Source organism: Protopterus annectens, chromosome 13.part0 (genome assembly GCF_019279795.1).
Source record: "Protopterus annectens isolate FY-2018-M chromosome 13.part0, PAN1.0, whole genome shotgun sequence".
Lineage (NCBI taxonomy): Eukaryota > Metazoa > Chordata > Ceratodontiformes > Protopteridae > Protopterus > Protopterus annectens.
Window position 1 is genome coordinate 1210101231 of NC_056747.1, and position 24848 is coordinate 1210126078.

Sequence of the window (24848 nt, forward strand, 5' to 3'; positions counted from 1 at the left end):
GTGAAGAAGAACAAAAAGAAAACATGCGTAAAAAAAGTACTGGGGACCTCTGTGTAGCAGGAATATCAGTAAGACACATTTCAACTTTGCTTGGCCAGACATTTCAAAACCAGTTATTTACATCCTTGTACTATTCCATGTCATTTCTTATACAACTTGTAACCAGTGGTGGTATTCTGTAACTTGTCTGTACCCCTTCCCCTCCCTGCTGTGCAATGTTTAAACATAGTTAAAGCTGATAATCTCTTATAAAACCTGGCAATGTATGAAAGATGGCATAGAGGATTGTAAAACTGCTACACGGATGTTGACTATGCAGATGAAACTGTAAACATTACATAAACTGCCATTCCTTCCTTGACAATACTGCTGCACTAACAACTGGATTTCTTTCTGAATAATTCTCAGATGACTTTACTTGGGCTCATATTGTCAAGCAGGTGTGAGATAACTGTTTTACAGCATCCTGAATGAATATTTGCATAATAAATACAAGCAGCTTTACACACTTTGCCTTAAATGTAAAAAAAATAACACAGACACACTACTAACTTGTACTGGGACTGAATATGGCATTTAAAGAAGTATACTACACAAGAAAGAAATAACTGACTTGAGTCAGAAGTTCATTGGCTTATTTGTTTTTGTTAGCCAGTTTATTAATCAAAAATAACTGATCAATAGGCAGTCTTTTCAAGTGTGACCAGGGAATGCACAATCAGTGACACTTACCCCCCCCCCCCAAAAAAAAAAAACAGGAATAGCTTAGTTGCATCACTGTATAGAAGCAAATACAAATAATTAACAGAGAACAAAGTGCAAAATGAATAGCAAAGCAGGCAAATAACACAAAAAAATTAAGAAGAGGAAAGGATATATAAACAGTTAAAGTTCAAGTAATACTAAAATAAAAGTATTTTTATTAAAATAACAATGTTAGTTATACAGAAATAGAACAAAAACACTTTGGTCCACCTAGTCTGTCCTTTGCTCCTCATCACAGAAAAGTTGGCATAGTATTCTAAATCAGCATTTAGTGTTCTCTTCAAAACAGCTCTGTGTTTCTCCTGTGCTAGCATGAATTCTCACCCACTGACATTAAGAGTCTGCTAAAAGGTAAATAAAACATACTAGATAATCATAACAAATGTATACATGAACATTTAAATGACAGTCCAACGTTCTGAAAAAATACTCAAATTATCATTTGACTGGATGACTGTTGCGGTTTAATAAGTAAAATAGACAAGAGCATGTCAAATGTGAGGAATGCATGATATGGTGTAAGACATTTCACTTTTAGTACCAATTCAGTTAAGCAATAATTTTATTTTATTTATTTATTTGATTTCTATAATAAATCCAGTCTTCATTTAGCATTTAGGTGAGTTTCTTATTTTAAAGAATTTCACTTTCTTATTTTTGAGTTTGTGTTATGACAGGTATGGCTAATATACATAGAAACCACTTCAAAAATACAAATCAAAAATAACAGACATGAAGAACTTCCATGTAAAGATTGTTCTAGAATTTTTATTGGTCTTTTATAACGTACACGATTGTAACTGTTTTCATAAGAAGGTTGTTTTTAGTGTTACTCGTCAACATGACGAAAGCACCAGTTGATGCTGTATTGGAATAAACTAGTGTTTCAAGGAAGCTTGTCACATCTATCTGTTATTTTTTTATTTCCTGTTTATTAACAAATGATATGCTTTTTGGCCATGCAGGGTCAGAATTTATTTTTGCATCAAAATGATAAAAATATCAAAGTTTTCATTCTGAAAACCACTGAATAATTCCATATTAATTATATTGCACTGCTCACAGATAAAAAAAAAATATACACAATTAAAAAGATGGACTACGTATCCTTTCCTTCATCTGTCACACTTATACCTACTTTGCATACTAAAATGGAAAGCAAAAACAAATCCATAAGCAACAAAAAATAACATGCATTTAATACACTACAGCAATAAAAAGGTATATACATGCACATTTTAATAACTGGTTTGTATCTAAATTTAAATAAGTTGATTGTTCGAAAAATATTTTTAGTACCTTATGTTGACTTAACTTCTCAAGGAACAGATGGTGAATGTATTATGCATGTAGGGTTTTGGTAAACAAAGGCCAGTAACAGGTCAACAATAGAATTTAAAACAGAACTGGGTCATCCATTTAAGATTTACATCTAGGACTCTCTTTGAATTTAATGAAACCCTGCCCATCATAAATAGGTGTATTAACCTTCCTGTTCACAGGTACTTTCCACATCACCTTCTCCACTTGCAATCACCGTTCTTCCCGATGCAGCAGAGTTAAAGGATTCATCTTGCTTACTGGCCACGGTGATAACCTTCCTCTCTGAGGTATGCAGCCGTAATGACTATGTGGGTACCTGCTACTAATAGCTGAAGAGCAGTTACAATGTTTTCTATGACTATGTGGGTACCTGCTACTAACAGCTGAAGAGCAGTTACAATGTTTTCTATGACTATGTGGGTACCTGCTACTAACAGCTGAAGAGCAGTTACAATGTTTTCTATGACTATGTGGGTACCTGCTACTAATAGCTGAAGAGCAGTTACAATGTTTTCTATGACTATGTGGGTACTTGCTACTAACAGCTGAAGAGCAGTTACAATGTTTTCTATGACTATGTGGGTACCTGCGACTAATAGCTGAAGAGCAGTTACAATGTTTTCTATGACTATGTGGGTACCTGCTACTAATAGCTGAAGAGCAGTTACAATGTTTTCTATGACTATGTGGGTACCTGCTACTAATAGCTGAAGAGCAGTTACAATGTTTTCTATGACTATGTGGGTACCTGCTACTAATAGCTGAAGAGCAGCTACAATGTTTTCTATGACTATGTGAGTACCTGCTACTAATAGCTGAAGAGCAGTTACAATGTTTTCTATGACTATGTGGGTACCTGCTACTAATAGCTGAAGAGCAGTTACAATGTTTTCTATGACTATGTGGGTACCTGCTACTAATAGCTGAAGAGCAGTTACAATATTTTCGATGACTATGTGGGTACCTGCTACTAATAGCTGAAGAGCAGCTACAATGTTTTCTATGATTATGTGGGTACCTGCTACTAATAGCTGAAGAGCAGTTACAATATTTTCGATGACTATGTGGGTACCTGCTACTAATAGCTGAAGAGCAGCTACAATGTTTTCTATGACTATGTGGGTACCTGTTACTAATAGCTGAAGAGCAGCTACAATGTTTTCTATGACTATGTGGGTACCTGCTACTAACAGCTGAAGAGCAGTTACAATGTTTTCTATGACTATGTGGGTACCTGCTACTAACAGCTGAAGAGCAGTTACAATGTTTTCTATGACTATGTGGGTACTTGCTACTAACAGCTGAAGAGCAGTTACAATGTTTTCTATGACTATGTGGGTACCTGCTACTAATAGCTGAAGAGCAGTTACAATATTTTCGATGACTATGTGGGTACCTGCTACTAATAGCTGAAGAGCAGCTACAATGTTTTCTATGACTATGTGGGTACCTGCTACTAACAGCTGAAGAGCAGTTACAATGTTTTCTATGACTATGTGGGTACCTGCTACTAATAGCTGAAGAGCAGTTACAATGTTTTCTATGACTATGTGAGTACCTGCTACTAATAGCTGAAGAGCAGTTACAATGTTTTCTATGACTATGTGGGTACCTGTTACTAATAGCTGAAGAGCAGCTACAATGTTTTCTATGACTATGTGGGTACCTGCTACTAACAGCTGAAGAGCAGTTACAATGTTTTCTATGACTATGTGGGTACTTGCTACTAACAGCTGAAGAGCAGTTACAATGTTTTCTATGACTATGTGGGTACCTGCGACTAATAGCTGAAGAGCAGTTACAATGTTTTCTATGACTATGTGGGTACCTGCTACTAATAGCTGAAGAGCAGCTACAATGTTTTCTATGACTATGTGAGTACCTGCTACTAATAGCTGAAGAGCAGTTACAATGTTTTCTATGACTATGTGGGTACCTGCTACTAATAGCTGAAGAGCAGTTACAATGTTTTCTATGACTATGTGGGTACCTGCTACTAATAGCTGAAGAGCAGTTACAATGTTTTCTATGACTATGTGGGTACCTGCTACTAATAGCTGAAGAGCAGTTACAATGTTTTTCTATGACTATGTGGGTACTTGCTACTAATAGCTGAAGAGCAGTTACAAAGTTTTCTATGACTATGTGGGTACCTGCTACTAACAGCTGAAGAGCAGTTACAATGTTTTCTATGACTATGTGGGTACCTGTTACTAATAGCTGAAGAGCGGTTACATTGTTTTTCTATGACTATGTGGGTACCTGCTACTAATAGCTGAAGAGCGGTTACAATGTTTTCTATGACTATGAAATGTCAACAGCAGACATACAGGTGCCAAGTCATTAACAACCCCTTTCCATTTTCTCCCCGTAAATGTAGAAGCACTACTCTGTGCTGGGTTGCCCAACCACTGCTATGGAAGATACAGCACTATCAACACCTAAACCCTGCTTTGGTCAGAAAGTGAGAGCTGCCAAAAAATGCATGGAATTTTAAACCAGTCATTGCATGACTTAAGTTCATTTTCCAATATGGATCGTAAACACTTCTGTTGGAAATCCTGCAAACTAGCAAAAGACGTCAACTTTAAACAGTTGGATAAGAGGCAGCTTTTTAAACTGATTAAATGAATCTTGACATAGTCCTGAAATTAACTTCCTAACCCAGTTCACAAAGTTCTTTCTTTAGGCACTTCCTGCATGGAAAATAACATTTTGAAGTTCAAGCTGAAATACGAATCCCATCTGTCACAATTAACTGGCCTTTGTAGATTCATTTGGGACATTATCTATACGCGATACATTGTGAACCACTTATAATTACAAGTGTCCTATAAAATGTTAGGTAAAAATATCCACAAATGAATTGGAAATGTCATTTTTGTTTTATTAACCTTCTGAATGCATTCATAAGGCTTTTTTCTGTTTTAATTGTGCATCAAGAACTACCTATTTTCATAAAGAAACTCATTTAATCAAGGACTGCATTTCGTTCACACCATGTGTCTCAGTAAAAATACATAGTTTTGATACTAGCTGTCTTTCTTGGTTATAGGTTCATAGGTTGGTACTGGGCTATCTGCCCGAAGGCATATATTAGCCCAGCCACTTTGTGCAGTATTCACCGCCCCTTTAGTAGTTCCCTAGACCCTTGTACTAGCAGCTAGTACCCTTGGCCCCTATCTAGTAGTGCTGTTTGTGTGATCCCAGGTGTGAACTTTCTGTTACCCATCAAAGAATCAAAGAATGAAAGCCACCTGATATAATGAAGTTTCAAGAAAAGCAACTATGTGTTAAATATTCTTTACCTGAAATCACACTCTGTGCATCAGGACTGCTGAGCATAAAATTTTCTTTGGAATCACAGGAGTTTGTGGGTTATTGTACCTGATTTGTGTGTCTCTGTGTGTGTAAATAATGCTTCTAAAATTTGTCTAATGATTTCCCACTATTTGGCTGTGTCCATCAGCTAGGTGTGAGTCGTTGCAGTATTAAACTGCTAATAGGAAAGAAATAGGAGACGGTAAACCTGATGTATGGATTCCATCCACATTTACATTTTGTCTAAAAAGTCATAGATGACAGCAAAACTTTTAACAGGTTTCTTCCCTTTCTCCGAGTTAGAACAACCTTGCAGTAAATTATATTACGTAGGGAGTGTAAGGGTGCATCAGGGTTGGTGTTGGTGGGATTTACCCTCACAATAAAATGATTCTGCATGTTTTTGCCATCAGCCATGGTTTTGCTTGATCTGACATTTGTCCAGGTTTCATCCAGGTAATTGACCTAAACTCATGATAATTAACTTCAAAATACTTCCTCACTGTCCACTAAAAGTCTGGAAATTAAGGCATATTGTAGCTCCATAACTAGTCTCCGATGTAACAAAATACAATGTTACCACTACAAAGCCACTTACCTAAAAAATCCATTAAACCTTTGGTGACATTCTGGCATAACACTTTGCATTCAGATCTCATGAACTTGGCCTGCCATGCTGTAGTTCATGGTTTACATTTTGTGTAATTTTATAATTGCTAAACTTAAAACTTTCAAAGACAAAAGCCTGCACTGTACTAATTGCCTAAACGTCTTCATATAAGAGCAATTAAAATATAACTGTCATGAAGCAGTTTGCAAATTACATGTATACAAAGGTACTGCATAACTGTAAAACAAAAATAAAAATAAAAAAGACATCTTTAGAAACATTGTTTCCCTCCAGTATTTCACAGGTGATGACAGAGATAATGCAGCAGTTAAAGTCACACTGAAGAAAGAAAGCAATGGCCTATCAAATCTACATGCTGATGAAACACTGATATTTACACAGGAATGTGTGCATGGAAAGTATCTTACTTCAATCTAAATACATTGCAGCAAGATTATGTCTCTGTTTCTCAATGGTTTAGGCATATTTAAGTCATTGCAAGCAACAAACTACTGGTATATCAGCAAAACAGAAAAATAAGACATTTATCACAGATAGATTTTGCTGAAAGGCGTTAAGAACTCTGTATATTCTGTCCCGTAGTTAGATGTTTTCAGTGACTAAAGTCCTGTGCCTGACATAAAATGCATTACTGAAGAACGAAAGCTTAATTGTGTCTTTCTGATAAGGCAGCTGTTTTTTCGCCACAGTATCTAGTCATATGGGGCCGTAGTCTCGTATGCCCTCAACCCTCTTTTGCTTTAAACACCTGCACAGATGTAGTTATTTGCATCAGAAAGATGAAATCAGCTCACAAAGCACAGCATGTGCAATGTCTGTAACTTTTTTTGCATAACGTATTATCATTGTTTCAAAAGAAAATAAAAATTATTTGGAAAACACCTTTCTAAGGACATGGTAGTATCAGAGACCACAACTTGCTGAAAATGTAACACCATTCTGCTACTGACTTGTCTGTTTTGGTTGCCAGCTTGTACTGGACGCTGGCTGCTTTGGTCACATTATTCAGGCTGTTCGTTCATCTCCATATCTGACACAAGAATGTTTTTCTCTGCAGCTTCATTAGGGGCAGAGCTTGTACGGCTGTACCGTGCACTTTCAAATGCTCCCCGTCCAGATAATGTCCTCTTCCTGTACAGGTAGATGGCAAGTGCAATAACACCACACAAGACTAGTAATGCCAGAACGACAACAATAATTACAGTAGTGTCATGCTGGAAAACTAAATAAATAAAAAAAGAAAAAGAGAGAGAGAAAGATAAAAAACAGTTAAAAATATGAAAAGAAAATAACAGTAGTTGTATACAGCAGTCCTGATAGATATACAAGCCCTTACCTTAGTTTACACCAAAGCACTCTAAATTTAATTATTTTTATGTTTGTCAGTATCCTCTAACTCCAGTAACTCTACATTTTATTTAGTCTTTTTGTAAAGATTTTTCTGAGGCTCTACCCATCCATGATGTCTCCCACGCCAGACTTTGTAGCCTCCAGTCAATCCTGTGGTGTCTCATGAGGGTCTCTTTGCCTAAAACCGTAGTCTATGTAGATTTAACCCTGTCCATTCTGAGATCCTCCTGGGACTGTCAGCCCCCCCCCCCCCCGGCCATGTGTGGACAACAAGAACTTCACAGTACTCTTTCCTTTATTAATCCACTGTACAAGCAAATGCTTGCATTTTTGGGATCCTGCATATTTAATAACCTCACACTAGTCAGTGGCAGTTGCTAAGACTTGGCAGGTAGCACACAAGGCTTTGATGCTGGCAGATCAGAAGACTGTGGGCTCTATTCTCATATCAGGCATATGGATTCATTTTATAACAGACAGGTGCACTCCTACTGTGCCATCCTTCTGATGAAGCATTAAAAGGTCCCATTTGTATGAGTTTGATGGTAGTTCAGGTGGATACAAAATATCTTGTGTCACATTTTGAAAAGAGTAAGGGGGTTTATTTATATAAAGCTCAAACTATTTAAACATCATAATAACTTGTCTTTATAAATTCAAATACATTTAAATTAATTAAATTGTTTTAAATATAAACAATATGTTTCCCATTGTTCCCCTTTTTCCACAGTCATCTTCTAATCCATCTCATTATAACTTCACAATCCCATATCTTGCAGTTCTTCACACCTGCAACTCCAAACATTCCACTAAGCCATTAATAATGCCTTAGCAACTGCTTCACCTTAATGCTTTTATAATACTGTCATATGTCCACATATAGTCATCTCAAAATGTAACTTTAGAATGTTCCAAATAAGGATGGGAATAAGAGTAAGAACTTGGCTAGGCTTGTAAGGGCCCCAGGGTCATTAGCCTAGTACTTCCTATGATCCAGCTTAAATCTTTACCCAAATGACTTTTCATTCCCTCACATTCAAAAAGAGCATGCGCAATTATCTCTTCAACATTAAATATTGCACATAATCTTTCAAAATATTACTTATATTTGCATTTATAACGATGTCTGAACTTCAATGATTAAAACAAACTGACTGTAGTAAAAATACACTTTAAATAGACCTTCTAACTCCTCAGTTGCATAGCATTCATTGCAGTCCAAATCTTATCTCTCTTTTCCAGCATACTTTTCTTTCTCTGTCCATTCATCCCACATTTTCACATTAGAATAATTATTCATACTTGCTTCATGCCACTCCTTTCTTTTTGGGTAACATGTTCTCACTGCAAATTTCCAGAACTTAATTTTACTTACATAGTCATTAATCACTATACTAACATAGCTTATTTTTTCTTTTACTACTTTTTTTGCAGCATTCCAAACTTCTTAATATTTTTTCAATACCATATACCCTAACTCCACCTTATTTTTCTTCTTTTCATCTTTTGCATTACCCAAAATAAGTGCACTGATGCTAAATAGGGTGTAGTAATCCTACTCTACCATTTTATTTTTTTCACAATAAAGCCTACCTCTCTTAGCTAGGTTTAACCTAGATACCCAGCTTATTTTGAAAACACTTTCCAATCAATAACTGTTTCTACATATTTTATTGGAAAAGCATATATCCATATCCTACCCCATAAATTAAAATGTATCACATAGACTTTTTATTATATGTTATTTGAAAGAACTTCCACATATGACCTAATGTATTAACTTCATGTAATATTTCTTCTACTGCTCTGCTTCTACTTACTTTTCCCAAACATAATTCTTAAAACATATGTTTTCCTTCTCAAAAATTAATCCCCTTTGGCCTTCCAAGATAGCTGCGCACTGATCAACAGCTGAATTTCAGCCCTCCCCTCGTGAAAAAAGAAACTAAGAGATAAGGGCCAGTAACTCTGACTGTTTGAGTAAATTCAGTTACTGGCTACTAAGTACACTGCCTGGATACCAACAAAGAAGGAACTTAAGAGATCCTGAAAGAAAATCAGCTAGAAAATCTGAAGAGACAACACTGATTGTGAAAAATCCTGCAGCTGTTCAGCAAAAAGTATTTCAAGCTCCAGCTTTTGTGTAAGGCATGGCTTTCGGTAATCTAGAGGAAAAAATAAATCAAATGTGCTCAGAGCTGATTAAAATAAATGAAACCTTGAAGGAGTATATCAACTCAAATAACAAAAGGCCGGAACAATGGAAGAAGCTTTAAACATAAGCTGATAAAACTACAAAAATCAAAGGTTTAAATGAGGAAAAGGCTGACTGAGTGACACTATTCAAGAAGAGCTGCTTGAAAAAAAATAGAGAACAGAGCACACAGGGAAAACTTGGAATTTTCTGCTGTACCAGAGAAACTGGAAGGAACAGACCGCAATAATTTTATGAAAGCACAAATAAGCAACTTAACCAGCATTCCACAGCAGAATTTATTAACTGAAAGGCCACATTGTGTGTATACTCCAAACCTGACCATGAGAAAACAGCCAAGACCTATATTAGCAAAGATGCAATCATACCAGAAGGAGTTTATCCTGAGAAAACTGTGACAAAAGGACAATGTTTTCAAAATTGGAGACAGTATAGTACTTGTGGAAAATGATAATTCACTGTAAATCAGGCACACAAGAAGCAAACTTATCCATGCAATCGGTGAATGTCGAAAGGCAGGTGTGAAATTCAAGATGCTTTATCCATCTGTTTTCAGAATATTTTTTTTTTGGAGGATCAAAGTGATTTTTTGATGTAGAACAGGCTAAGAAGGAAATACAAAAGTTTCTCCAACAAAAAGTGAACTATCAAACAGAAAGGGATTCTGTTTCTCATTCTTCTGATAATAAAGTTCATAGAGAGACTTTGCCAGTGAAACATTTTCCAATGTTCCAAAGCAAAATGCTTGAGAGACAGAAAAGAGCACAGGTGTTGACTATAACAACTGGGAGTAGCTTGGACTTGAACCAGAGTCTGTGGAGATGGAGATGATGAGGAAGAAGTCCAGCAACACTGAACTTAGTGAATAAATGTGAGATTATAAACCTTTACAAGAAAAAGTGAAAATAATGGACTTTTGTTGACTTTGTTAAACTTGTGGGAGACTGAAAAGCGTATACTACCTTTCATGTTATTAATGTCTGGAAGGACACTAAAAGGAAAGGAAAAAAATAACTAAGTAAAACAATTTGTTTCTTAAAAGTATTTGTATAAAACATTTCATGATATAAACTCCATGTTATGTAGGCATTATGATGTAAAAAGAAAAGGAAGGCTGTTTAAGTTAATATACTCTTATCTTGGATTGCTGAGGTGGGAGAAGGGGTGTAAAAGTCCACAAATTACAATATATGTAGAGTTGATATGTTTTCTCTAACTTTTGCATAGGTAAATGTCTGGATTAAGGCCCTTGACAATGTAATATTTTTTTTGTGTAAGCAAGTGAGTTGAAAAGTCAGCAGCTGAAGGCAGTTATACATTTTGTTCTTATGTTTCCAAAGACAGAAGCTGACTACAGGGTTAGGCAGTAAGAGCCACAATACTTTTTAAGGCTAAAAGTTAATGTTTTCTGAAAGCATAAAAGCTGCTTTTCACACCTGTGAGGGGAATAAAGATAAGACAAGTATAGACCACAATTAGTTTAAGTAGGAGCACAGACTGCAATATGTATCTTAGCATGAATAACCTTAATTTAAAGTTAGGTAATGCCTGTGTGTGCAATGGTTGATTCGGGACAAATGTTCCTATCAGGTAGAATAAGTTTCATTATCAGAAGATGTACATAGTTTTGTATGTTTGTTTTAAGCTCATAGGCTATGGAGGTGTTCTGGGCATGTGTATTTGTTTTTTATTTTGTTTGAGGGTTTTCATTGAAACAAAAAATCTTGTAAAATGTGACATAGGTTCAAATGGTATTGACAAGAAACAACTGTATAAAAGATCAACCTGACAAACATTAGTAGGAAGAGACTAGACAAAAGATAATATAAAAACTGAGAAACTGGAAGCTCTTGTTTATGGATATGGACAACAAAATACAAGCAGTAAAAATTATTTTAGTTCCTTTAGTTTTATATACAGCTTTTATAAAAGCTGGAAAAATACATTTTAAAAAGTGGAAATAACATCTTATCATAAGAGCTATGCTGTCCATATTATTTTGGAATGTGAATGGCCTCACAGGTATAGACAAAAAGGAATGAGTATTGAATTATATTAAGAAATGCAGAGTGTAAATAGCAATTCTACATGAGACACATTTGGAAAGAAGTGAGCATGTGAATTTGATAAAGAAAGGATTCAGGGGAGATATGCAGCAGAGTATTAGGGACAGAGGAACAGGGAAATATTTACTCTATTTGCTACAGGAGGTGCAACAGTGACAGAAGAGGAAAAAAATAATACTGGTAGATTTGTGGTAGTAAGGGGCTGCTGGCAAGGGAGGATAATCATGCTGGCATGTATTTGTATTCTACCTAAAACTGCTACTTTGGGGGCTTAAGAAATTTTTGGGAGAACTAATCAGCTTTCAGCACTGAATACTACTTATACATGGGGACTGGAATTTGATTTGCAACACTGAGAGGTATCCAGGGGACACAGAAGGGAAAATATAAAAAGAGGGTAGATTTCTGAATACATTTATGAAAATATCTGGTATGGAAGATGTGAATTCAGCAGTAGGAGCTTGCGGAGAATTTAAATATATTCCCCAAGGTACAAAAACTGGGCTGGACTAGACAGAAATTATATTTCACAGAAACATGTGCATTTAATTGAAACGTCAACACACATCCAATAACTATTTCAGATCAATTGCCAATAGCAACTAAGAAAAATGTAGGGTAATGAAGTACAAATGAGACACTGGCACTTCCCCCATCTACTTGTTAAAAAGAGGGGAATTTAACGAATGGGTAGTGGAAATTATCAGAGAGTTATTAGGGAAGATAGAGATTTCTTCTTAATGAGTGAGATAAAATGAAAATAGATTTTAGAATAGGGTAGAAATAAAAGCAAAAGAAAAATGGTGAAGAAGACACTAGAATTATTTAGAGGGGGTGACAAAGGTTAAAGTATTGCCAAATAGAATTTCACAGAACAAGAGTAGGAACAACTGTAATATGCCAAACAGAAAATAATGGAATATTTGGATAACATGCATGGGTTTTGAAAGATTCCTTTTAATCAAGTTTTTTTTTTTTGATAACTCCAGTCAACAAAAACTTTTAGCACAATGACTTAGGCAACAGAAAGTAGAAAGAGTTGTTGCTAAGATTAGGGAACCAAGAAGAAGAAAAATTACCAGATATCCTGTGGTAGTATTAGGGATATTTTTGAAATTTTTATGAAAATTTCTACAAAGCAGAGAAATATGGAATTCAAAAAAGAGCACAGATGGCAATATTTTTGGAAGACTTAGGTATGCCAAGGTTAGAGGTAGATGAGGCTTAACAATTAAGATAGGAGGAGATGAGATAAAACAGTGATGTATAATCAACCTGCAAGAAAGTCTCCATGAATAGATGGTATTGCTGTGTAATTTTGGAAGCTAGGAGGGAAGAAAGTGATAATGAACTGAAAAGTTTTAACAGTATTTTAAAAGGATGGGAAGCGCCAACTTCCTGTGCGAAGATAGTTAAAGGCTGCCAGCCTAGCCAAATAGAATTGTGTAGATAATTCTGTCATTTGTAAATATTAATAGAAGCCACAGGCTTATTCTCTTAAATGGGAAAAATGTAACAACAGTGCACTATTCTGTAAGAAAGCTAAGTCAAACATTTTATGACTGTCTTTGATGTCAAAATTCGGAGCCGATAAGTCTGGATGAAAGAATTCTGCCTATTGTTTGGACGCCAGAGTTAATGGCTAGAATTTTCATGTATAATTTTGTTTATTGCTCTGGTTCCTGACCAGCTGCAAAATCAAAGGGGCTATTAACCTCTGAGGGTATATTAACCTAGAAACCAGAAAGAAATGATGTAATCTGAAATGAATCAGTGGTACTGTGTTATCAATTTAAGGACAGAAAGAATGAAGGCATTACAGCATTTGTCTTGAGAACATCCAACATCACCTGCACTGCCTGTATCTATATGTAAGTAGGATCTTAGACTTTAGTGTTTATCTTAGAAATAGCTAGGAATTAGGAAGATTAGACTAAGTGTTTTTCTGTGATGTCAGAACTATTTTACTACTGTATTTTAAACATTTCTTTGTGATCTCTGAACTCTTGACTAGCACTGTGTAGTAAGAAGTATTGTCTTGTGTTTTATTATTTATTATTAAATATTTTTAAACCTTTCAACTGTGGCTGTTTTGTGTAGATATAATTTAAGTTCTAGAGTACATTGCATATAAATATATATATATATATATATATATATATATATATATATATATATATAGTGATACTGTACCAAGTCACTCCAAATAAGCTTTGCTGTTTAGTCACACTTACCATTTGGATAATAATATCGCACAGTAATAATTGGACACCCTTTAATAAGGGCCTTTGAGTAGCTGATAAATATTAGTGGGTGGTGGCAAGTGGTACTACCATATAGTCTGGATAAAAGGGGCACAGCTGGAGAACCTGTGTCAGCCTTCCGCAGGAGTGTCTGTGTGGTTGCATATAACACTTATCTCAAAGTGTGTGTGTGCCAGCTACTTGGGCAGGGACACAAAGCACTGGTTATACAGAGAGGGTGCTGGAGGTTTTAGCTTGCCCACTAGGCTGAGATCTGGACTCTATAGCTGTGCCAGTGGGGATTCTTATTGGGGACCTGGAAAGAAAGGGAGAAACCAGTCCCAGACAGACTGTGATCTCTGTGTGCTCTTAAGGAAAAGTGTACTTTACTGTGCATGTATTTATTATCCTTTCCCTATATGGATGCCCCTCACTGGTGTTAGTGGTGAGGATTGAGGTGCCTTGATTGCTGGGGCAGTGCACGGGCATCACATCCTGGAAGAAACCTGTTGTGGCTGTAATACCTACAGAAAGTAAAAACCCATCAGACCCAGCTTCATATAGGTCCATTTCAATTTTAAACCATGATTACAAAGTGTTTGTCTACAACAGCTAAAAGAATGACAAAGGTGTTGCCAAAACTGTCAGATATGGATCAGTGTGGCTTTGTGCAGGGGAGGCAAACATTTAACATTAATATTACAATGAAGATCCAGAGTGAAGCAGAGTGTATGGAAATAATGCTGTTGTTGGTAGGTCTTGATGTAAAGAATGCATTCATTTTATTGTGTCGCCATAAGTATGGGTATTGCTGGACTTTAAACTGTCTCAAGATGTTCTACAACACTGAGATGTCCTTTTCTGTTTTTTTATTGGGTACAAAATAATTTCATCTGCAAATACAGCAAACAGAGTAAACTGGGATTTTATGAGTAGGGCAACTGAAGGATTTTTATTCCCTGATGCAATAATAAGGTTAATTAGGAGGCTCTATGAGGAATCTTGAGGCAAAAATTGAAGTGGGAGAGTTCCTCTCTGACAAGTTGTGTCTGAACAGAGGAACCAAGCAGGGATTTCCTCTTTCTCCTTTGTTATTTGCTTTATATTTAGAGCCATTGGCAAGGAAAATAAGATATTCATAAATTCAAGGATATAATTGGCATGGTAATCAAGAAAAGTTTGCTATATTTGCAGATGAAATTATTTTGTACCCAATAAAAAACAGACAAGGACATCTCAGTGTTGTAGAACATCTTGAGACAGTTTAAAATCTAGCAATACCCATACTTATGGTGACACAATAAAATGAAGTATTTAGAAGTATGGGTTAAAAAGGATTTTGTTATGGCAGCTAGGGATATGTAGGAAGAGACTAGACAAAAGATAATATAAAAACTGAGAAACTGGAAGCTCTTGTTTATGGATATGGACAACAAAATACAAGCAGTAAAAATTATTTTAGTTCCTTTAGTTTTATATACAGCCCATGCATTTTTTATCAACCAGAGGTGATATTGTGAGCAACAGTTAATAAGGAGCTGAAGGAATTTATCGAAGAGGGGAAGAGGTCAAGTGGGATAAACTGATCCCTCCAACATAACAAGGTGGTTTAGAATTACCTGATTTAAAGGGATATTTTAGAGATATACAGTTAAGACTCATATATATATATATATATATATATATATATATATATATATATATATATAAAACACAAGCAGAAAGCTATAATTCAAAATGGAAAAGGATGGTGATGAAACGGGGGGGGGGGGATTAAAAAAATATGGAGTGAGTAGCATTTTGGATGCAGATCTTTAAGGAGAACAGCAACAGTCATAAAGAATATTATAGTCATAAAATAGCAGAAAGTATTTTAAGAGCTAAGCCAACATGAGAATGGAGAAAAGTTTTTGCTGATGGACATGTCTGCAATTAGGGGTATGGGGTATAGGGAATAGGCAAGAAGTGTCTGGAATTTACTGGAGAAACTTGCAAAGGAATCAAGGAATTAACAGAAAATAACTAGAGAGGGAAATCTAATAAAATGGGAAGAGGCCAATAAGACATTTGGACTGCAGGCAAAGAGAAAGGGATAGCAGAATCCTAACTGAAAGACCTGCTCTGGTAGAGGTTTTAGCTGAACCTACAGCAGAGACTGCTGTTAAAAAGAGATAATTAGTAGGGCATATAAAATATTGCACAGTAATTATAGGAATCAATCAGAGGAGGTTAGAAAGGATTTAGAAGAGAGATCAGATGAGCAATTTACAAAAAAACAATGGGATGACTTATGTATGACTCCCAAGTATGCAACAAAGTCTAGAATATTTAGAATTTTTACTTGGAAGTGTTTGCATAGGTATTTTTATACCCCAAGCAGACTCCAAAGAATGTTTCCTGAGTTAGTTATCAAATGTTGAAGATGTGATGGGGATGAAAAAGATTACTGTGGATGCATGCTTTTGGAGTGGAATGAGTTAGCAGACTCAAAAATTCCCTACAGAGTAGTCTATTAGAAATATTGGGTGAGGAAATGGGTGTAACTAAGGAAATTATTTTCTGAGCTATGATGCACAATCTGAATTGTCTAGACATAGTAAGGCCTTGCTAATTGTGGTGGCTGCCAAAAAAGCAATTACTAGAAAATGGAAATCAAAGTCTAAACCAACTGTATTGGAATTATTGACTATTGTAACAGAGATAAAAGAACTGAAAATGGAATATTTAAAAGGGGTAGGACCAAATTACATACAGAAATGGAAACTGTGGATATACTACATGCAAAATAATGTTTTAGAGGCGGCGTGACATTTAAGGGAAGACAGGAATTGAATAATTTGCTGGATTGATGATATTTATACAAAAAATACGCAATGTAAAATGTTTATACATCATAGTATGTTAATAGGGTTTATTTTCTTTTATATGTTTACCTTTGTCATAACTGATAATTCAACAAAGGTGTTAAAAAAGATCCCCTTTAGTTCTAACAATACCCCAAAACATGACCTTTCTGTTTAATATTAGTCCTACCAATCTTAACTGCTTTTCTGTTGTTATTGTTAATTCAATTATCCAAACCCTATTTTAATTGTTATTACTAAGTCATCAGCATAAGTCATAAAAACTAGTATTTTATCTCATTTGTTCATCTCCCACCCTGGCTCACTTGCCGCATCATAAAATGTTGTTATAACCTCATTCACCACCAGCATACATAATACTGTACTCATTAAACAGTCCTGCTTCACTCCTTTTCAAACTTCTACTTTCTCTCCTTGGCATCCATTAACTAATACTCCAAATTATTCTTCTTAAAAATATACCATATACTTCAATGATTTTTACTGCTGAAAGCTTTTTTCTATATTGTCACAATTTTTCATCCTTGCTCATGGGTCTATATCATATTATCGAAATTCCAAAACATCGAACACCATAAGCTCGACCATGGAATCTTGAAATATGATATCATCGAAAGCTCAGAAAAGCAATTTTTTTCCCTGGGAAAAAATTTGCTGTTCTAAGAAATACACACACAACACAAGCACACCAAAAAATACAGCAATCCACACACATACACTTAAAATCCTACATCTAACCCTACACTAAACTGTACAAACACTACTATCTATCCACTTACCTTAACCCAAACCCTAACCATAAGGTTTGTCACTACTGCACACTCAACTGACCCGCGCCTTAACCCTAACTCACCTACCCCGCCCTAACCCTAAAGTCTGTCACTATCGCACATTCATCTCACCCACGCCCTAACCCTAACTCACCTAACCCACACCCTAACCCTAACGTCCGCACAATCGCACACTTACCTGAACCCGACCTGTAACTTTCCAATATAGTGCTGAAAATAGCAAAGCCACCGAAACGGTGTTCTGCAGCTTCGCTATTTTCAGTGTTCGCTGTTTTGGTGTCGATATTAGAACATTCAATGTTCTAATATAGACCCCCTCATGTGTTACTATAATAGCTACTATTCTTTAATTACAATTAACATATTTTGCTTGCTTATCCTTCATGCCATAAGCATCACGCTTCTAAATATTTTTGCATTATTTTCATAAATAATATATAGTCTATATTGTTCAAAGTAACTGATCTACAGCTTTATTTCCTCCCTCACTCCCCTTGGTATATTAACTAAATTACACCTTTATATATTTTTACTATTTATCTTGCCACTCATTCATTACTTTTAATAATATTTTTCTTCCTTGTTCATCCACATTCTTATAAATATCATTCCGTAATCCATCCAGCCCTGGTACACTACTTTCATTACCCTCTATTATTTTTCTTAATTCCTTTTCCATTATATGCCTCTAATTTTGTATTTGCTCTCCTCAGGAACCTGCCTTCATTTCTTCTCTTTCGTTTAGTCATACTTCACGTGTTACATTACTATCGTCAGTGTTATCTCTCGTACCAGACAGTCATTTTCTTCCTTTTTTGGTTTACCAACAAAAGGTAACAACAGCTCATTTTTCTTGTCAATGCATATATCTGCTTTTATACCATGTCACCTTTTTTTTTATTTTGTTACATAATTCTCTCCCTTTCATAAAATTATCTTTTTTATTGTCTACTCATTTTCAGAGTCTGTTATACATAAACCATATTTTTAATTCTTGTTTTACAAATTCTGTCTCCATTATAATATAGTTTTTTCTATTTTTCTTAAACATTACCCACCACTCTGTCCACCAATTACAAAGTTGTCTCACAGGTTCATAGGTTCTTAGTAAACTTACAGCCAAGTAGATCAACAAGAAGCTCAGCCATAGCACCTATTTCCCATAGGTAACTAATTTTTAAGTACACTTTCTGCACATACCCCAAGTGAAAATCTGTGATCACCATTTCAGTCATCCAGACTGGTTTGAATGGTTGTTAGGGAAGTACTCCGCTGATAGGTAAGGGTAGCCTATTCCAGAAATGGGGGATATAGGTTGGTTTAGGTACCTGTCACTCCTGACTCATGTATTCTAGTCTCACAGATTCATGGTGCATGCAAAACAGCCTCACTTATTCCTTATATATCTGTAACTGTGTAATCTTACTTGTATCTTTTCATCCCTTTCCTTCCGTTACAGCTTCAGTTGATTCATCTATCTGCTTAATGATCTGAAAACTTTGCCCTTTTCTTTTCTCCCTCCATTTCTAGTATATTTTAATACACTAAAAAAATTCTGTCATAAAATGGCCTTGTACATGCATAAATTGCCTGCTCTTACCAAACTTTAATTCCCGCATAATTCATCATCCATACACATTTTACCAGTGCATTTCTATAAACTGTAATTACAATCTACTAACACAACTGCATTTATATTTGCTATAACAAACTTTTTTTTTTATTTCCTCAATTAATTTGCTTGGATGTCCTGCTGATGTATAATTTTGTATAACAATAAGCCTTAATACTTCTCCCTTCGTTCAGTTACAGCTCTCCCTGGAAATAAAACTGTTACAGCTAGTAATTTCACTATTCTAATCATAAATGCAATTCCTAAACATCACTTCTTCCCAAATCTTCAAACTACCTCACCTTTCCTCATTGTGATAGTTGTGCCTTTTTTAATTTCATTCAAATACCTTGTATCCTGTAAACAGTGCGCATATGCTTCAATATTTTCACACCACATAAAAACAAGTAACAAGCTTATATCACTTATAATGCTATTTACATCAAATGGTACAATTGTAATATATACAATCCCTTAGCTTTCTTCGCATTTACTTGGATAACACATACCATTCTTATTTGTACAGTTTTACCAACAGCACTCATCCCCTCCCCTTCTACCATTCCTTCCCTCTACTCATTATCTTGTAACACCCCAATCCTGTTATCACTTTGTAAATTAAACTCCATTCTGCCTTCACCCCTTGTTTCATCTTCCTCCAAACATTTTGATTTGCATTTAAAATTTCTGTCTGAACATTTTGATTATCTGCATACACATTTTTGTTCAGTTTAATTCAGCCACATCATTATTTTTATTACCATTGTCAGCATATATGGAGTTCTCAGTATTTCCCATTTTTAAAACATTACTTTCCTGCATGTCTTCAATTAAATTAGTGCAATCAAACCGCAGGTGTCCATCTTTATTAGGTCTTCTGCATAAGGTGTCCATCTTTATTAGGTCTTCTGCATACCATCTTGCATAACATATCCACTTTTCCTTTTAGTACAGTCTTGCTGCTATAAAACAAGAACTTTCTGACTACCCTCAATACGCTGAGATACTTTTTTCCATTAATTACAACAACATTGATTAAATGCTGCAACTTTCCATCTTTCACTTCAAAAGTTACCAATACTTTACAAGACCGATTCCACAATTATCTTTCATTCATTACTTTTTTAATGTAGTGAAAATACAATCCTTTCTGTCACAAATATTCAAAAAAGTTCTCTGCCAGCCAGAACAACTCAAAAGAACTTTCTGAGCCAACACCGATGAAACCACAGACATATTTTACTGGAAAAAAACATAAAACAGTGGGGTTACTATTCTGCCTCATGCAAAATACCTCTGTATTGGTAATCCGTTCCAAAATCCAGCTCATGCAATGTTTCCCCAATCAGAAGCCTCTGAAGAAATCATATTCCTTTGGTTAATTCCACTAGCAGCTGCTTGAGATATGCTCACTGCTAGAGCATTCTGAAAGTACAGTTTTGTACCTACCATAAATGTAGATGTTCAAGTGTTCACACTGCTGCAGTCAGTACACTTGGGTTATCCTGCCGTCAGGCGGTCCCGCAGTCAGCCAGAGTTCCAAAGTCTTGGTTCGGCATCGGTTGCTGTCGCTTCTTCCCTGACGTCAGTGCGCCAGGGGTATATAAGATGCATCCGACGCCATTTTCTTCAGTTTTTCTTGCCCCAGATGTCAGGTGCTCCCAATAGGTAGGCAATACATATTGCTAATAAAAAATATACATATAAAATAAAAACAATACCTTCAGTTACAAGCAAATACACTACAAAGGTTGTATAGGATAGAAAGGTATAGATAAGTCCAGCTAGTTCAGAGGGGATGGAGGGAGGGTAACCTGGACTGCAGCAGTGTGAACACTCGAACATCTACATTTGTGGTAGGTACAAAACTGTACTATGTTCATCATGTTACACTGCCACAGTCATTACACTTGGGTAGAATCCCAAAGCTAAGGTTGGGCGGCTGGTCTATAAAGAATTAGGATTGGCTATGAGGCCCTGCAGAACTGCAGTGGCAAATCCTGCTCTGGATTTAGAGTAAAGAGGCAGGTGGTAATGCTTGGTAAAGGTGTGCACTGAACTCCAAGTTGCAGCCTCCAAAATTTCTTTGGTAGGTACTCCTCTGAGAAAGGCTGTTGAAGTGGCTGTTGCTCTGGTGAAATGTGGCCTAATGGTATTTGGGACTGATTTTCCATGCTGTGTGTAGCAGTAACAAATACAGTGTCCTATCCATTTGGATATAGTCTGCTTTGAGATAGCCTTGCCCTGTGATCCTGCAGCATATGCTACAAACAGTTGCTCAGTTTTCCTGAAAGCTTTTGTTTTGTCCAAGTAGAAGCATAGCTGCCTATGTATGTCCAAAGAATGCAGAAGTTTCTCCCCTTTTTTCTGGGGGTTTGGATAAAAAGTTGGCAAATGGATGGTTTGGTTGAGAGCCACACTAGATATCACCTTTGGCATAAAGGTAGGGTTTGTCCTTAACAAAACCCTGTCCTGATGAAAAATTATAAAAGGTTCCACTGCCATTAATGCCTGTAGCTCTGAGACTCTTCGTGCTGAAGTTACTGCCAGGAGCAGAGCTGTTTTCCATGATAAAAATTTTAGATCAGCTGTATTGGCTGGCTCAAAAGGTGGTAGGGTCACTTTTTCCAAAACGAAACTGAGGTCCCAAGTCGGTGTTGGTGCTCTCCGGGGCGGTCTTATGTTTTTAGCCCCTCTGAGGTACTGCTTTAGCAAGGGATGAGAGAATAATGGAGGATCCGTGTTGTAATGTGCTGAAATGGCAGAGGCGTGGATCTTAACTGATGAGAAGGATAGGCCTCTGTCCAGCATCTCAGTTAAGTATTGTAAAATCTGAGGAATGTTTGGAACAAGAGGGTCAAGTTTTTGAGCCTGGTTCCAGGCGCAGAATCTCTTCCATTTTTCTGAGTAAGCTTTCCTGGTGCTAGGCCTCCTGGCCTCCAAAATGACATCCATAACAGCTTTAGAGAGAGGTGTTGCCTGTTTGGCTAATGTATCTGCCATGCAGCTAGGTTTAGGGTTTTGAGCTGACCGTGCAGGATCTGATTGTTTTGTTGAGTCAGAAGGTGTGGAATTTGAGGCAAAATCCATGGGGGTCCTTGAGCCACGTTCCTTAAGATAGGGTACCAGTGCTGGCGTGGCCAGTCTGGACCAATCAGGATCATCTATGGTTTTTCTTGTCTGGCTTTTAGGAGTACCTTTGAAAGGAGAGGCAGTGGCGGGAAGGCATAAACTTTTAGGTTTTTCCAGCTGAACAGGAGAGCGTCCACTTTCCATGATTGTTTGTGATAAGTCCTTGTGCAGAATTTTTGTAGTTGGCAATTCAGTGGGGAGGCAAAAAGATCTATGTCCGGGCATCCTCATTTTTGCATTACCATGCTGAAGATTTGTGGATTCAACTTCCATTCGTGAGGGTCCATGATATTTCTGCTTAGATCGTCTACCAGAGTATTTTTCTTTCCTGGCAGGAATTGTGCTTGCAGGTGAACTTGATACGTTACAGCTGTGTTCTGCAAGGTCATGGCTTGCCTGCATAGGGGATAAGAATGAGTGCCCCCTTGCTTGTTTATGTACCACATTACTGTGGTATTGTCTGTTTTTAGTAGTAATTGTCCTGGATGCAGAAGGTCCTTGAAAGCTGTTAGGGCATTTTGAACAGCCAACATCTCTTTTTGATTGATGTGAAGATGCATCTGGTCTGTGGTTCACTTGCCCTGAATGCATTTTCCTGCCATGTGTGCTCCCCAGGCGTAATGTGAAGCATCTGTTGTTAGAGTTTGCCTGGCTGTTGGTTGGGTAAAAGGCTGACCCTTGTTTAGGTGACATGCCTGTTCCCACCATTGAAACTCCTGTTGTAGGCAGGGTATCATTGGTATTACTGCTTCTAAACTGTGAGAGTGTTGAGTCCAAACACTTTTTAGGTACCATTGTAATTTCCTCATATGCAGTCTGGCATATGATATTAGTAGAATGCAGGATGCCATGAATTCCAGGGCCTACAGAATTTTTCTTGCAGGGAGATGGGACTTTTTTGCCAGTAATTGAAAACATTGAGTTAGTTGAACTTGTTTGTCTGGAGTGAGGTAAGCCATCTGGGCCAATGTATTTAAGCTGGCACCCAGGAATATAATCTGTTGCGAGGGCACTAGTTTTGACTTCCTTTTTTTTTACTGTGCACCCTAGAGAAATTAGCAACCTTTTTACAAATGCCAGATGCTGTAGAAGAATGTCCTTTGTCTCTGCTTGAATGAGGCAGTCGTCCAGGTATGGATATATTTGAATTCCTTTTTGTCTTCAAATTGCAACTACTGGTGCCAGGCACTTTGTGAAGACCCTTGGCATAGTAGATAAGCCAAAGGGCAGTGCAGAGAATTGGTAGTGCATTGTACCAGCTTTGAATCTGAGGTATTTTCTGCAATTTTGTCTGATAGGGACATGCAGGTATGCCTCTTTGAGGTCCAGCGTAACAAGCCAAGCCTTCTTGCCCAACATGGGTAGAAGCTGCTGTAATGTCAACATTTTGAATTTTGGAATATCCAGGTAAGTATTCAGAATTGAAAGGTCTAGTATGGGCCTCCAGGCCTTGTCCTTTCTGGGGACCAGGAAGAATCTTGAGTCAAATCCTTGTCCTTGTTCCTGTTGTGGTACTTTTTGAATAGCTTTCATGTCCACGAGGGCTGAAATTTGTTTTTGTGCCTCTGCCCATTGATTTTGTGGCAGGTCTGGCATTCCTTTTAGCCTTGGTAAAGTATGAAAGTGGAACCTGTAACCTTGAGACACAATATTCAGAACCCATTTGTCTTTGGTGATTGCTTGCCAATTTTGAGAAAAAAGTGCTAGTTTTCCCCCTAAGGGGGCTTCCAAAAGGGACGTGCTTGGCATACGAAGGGAAAGTCATTGTGACTGTTTCCTGTTAGGTTGAGACTTGTCCTCACCTCCTTTTGGGGTTGAGGTGCCCCACTGTCATTGTCTGTTTGAGCCTTGGGGTTGAGATCTGCCTCTTGGGTGTCTGTATCTGCCTCTCTGTGGCCTGTCTGACACTGGAAAGGACCAATTCTTTGTTGGCCAATTTCTGCTAAACCGAGGTGGCTGTACCTGTAAGAAATCCTTGACTGTTTGCATAGATTTAGCTTTATCCTCCATTTTCTTTAACACCTCTTCTATCTTAACACCAAACAAGGTATGCTGTAAAGGAGCATCCAATAATTTTGCCTTAACATGATCAGGTAAACTCTATTCTTTTAACCAAGCATGTCTTCGAATCACAGAACCTGTAACTGCGGCTCTACAAGAGGCCTCTAAAGACTCAAAACCACATTGCAGACTATGTTTTCCCACCTGTTCAACTGCATGCAATAAATCCTGCATTTCCTTACAATCAGCAGCTTCTGAGCTTGCAAGCATTTTCTGTTTTAACTGAGCCATTAAATATTGTTGGTACTTAAGCATGTGAAACTGGCAATTTAAAGCTCTTACTGCTAAGGTTGCAGAAGTGTATACTTTCTTCCCCCATCTATCCAAAGCTCTGGAATCTCTATCAGAGGGTACTGGATTTTTTGCAATGGAAGCCTTAACTCTTTTTGGACCCTGGGAAATAGTTTCTGGATCAGCAGAAGGGTTTTTGTAAAGAAACTTGTGAGAGTCAGGGACTCTGTAGTACCTGTCGGG

The 24848-nt window shown here is 36.9% G+C and overlaps 1 protein-coding gene across 1 annotated transcript in view; it reads right to left on the minus strand.

Annotated features, from left to right (window-relative positions):
* Window positions 1-4333: 4333 nt before the first annotated feature.
* Window positions 4334-24848, minus strand: part of MRC2 (mannose receptor C type 2) — a 1890380-nt gene continuing 1869865 nt past the window's right edge. Inside the window, exon 30 of the mRNA XM_044055215.1 lies at window positions 4334-7262. Coding sequence (XP_043911150.1) covers window positions 7042-7262 — 221 coding nt within the window. The 3' untranslated portion in view covers window positions 4334-7041. The remainder of the gene's footprint in view (window positions 7263-24848) is intronic.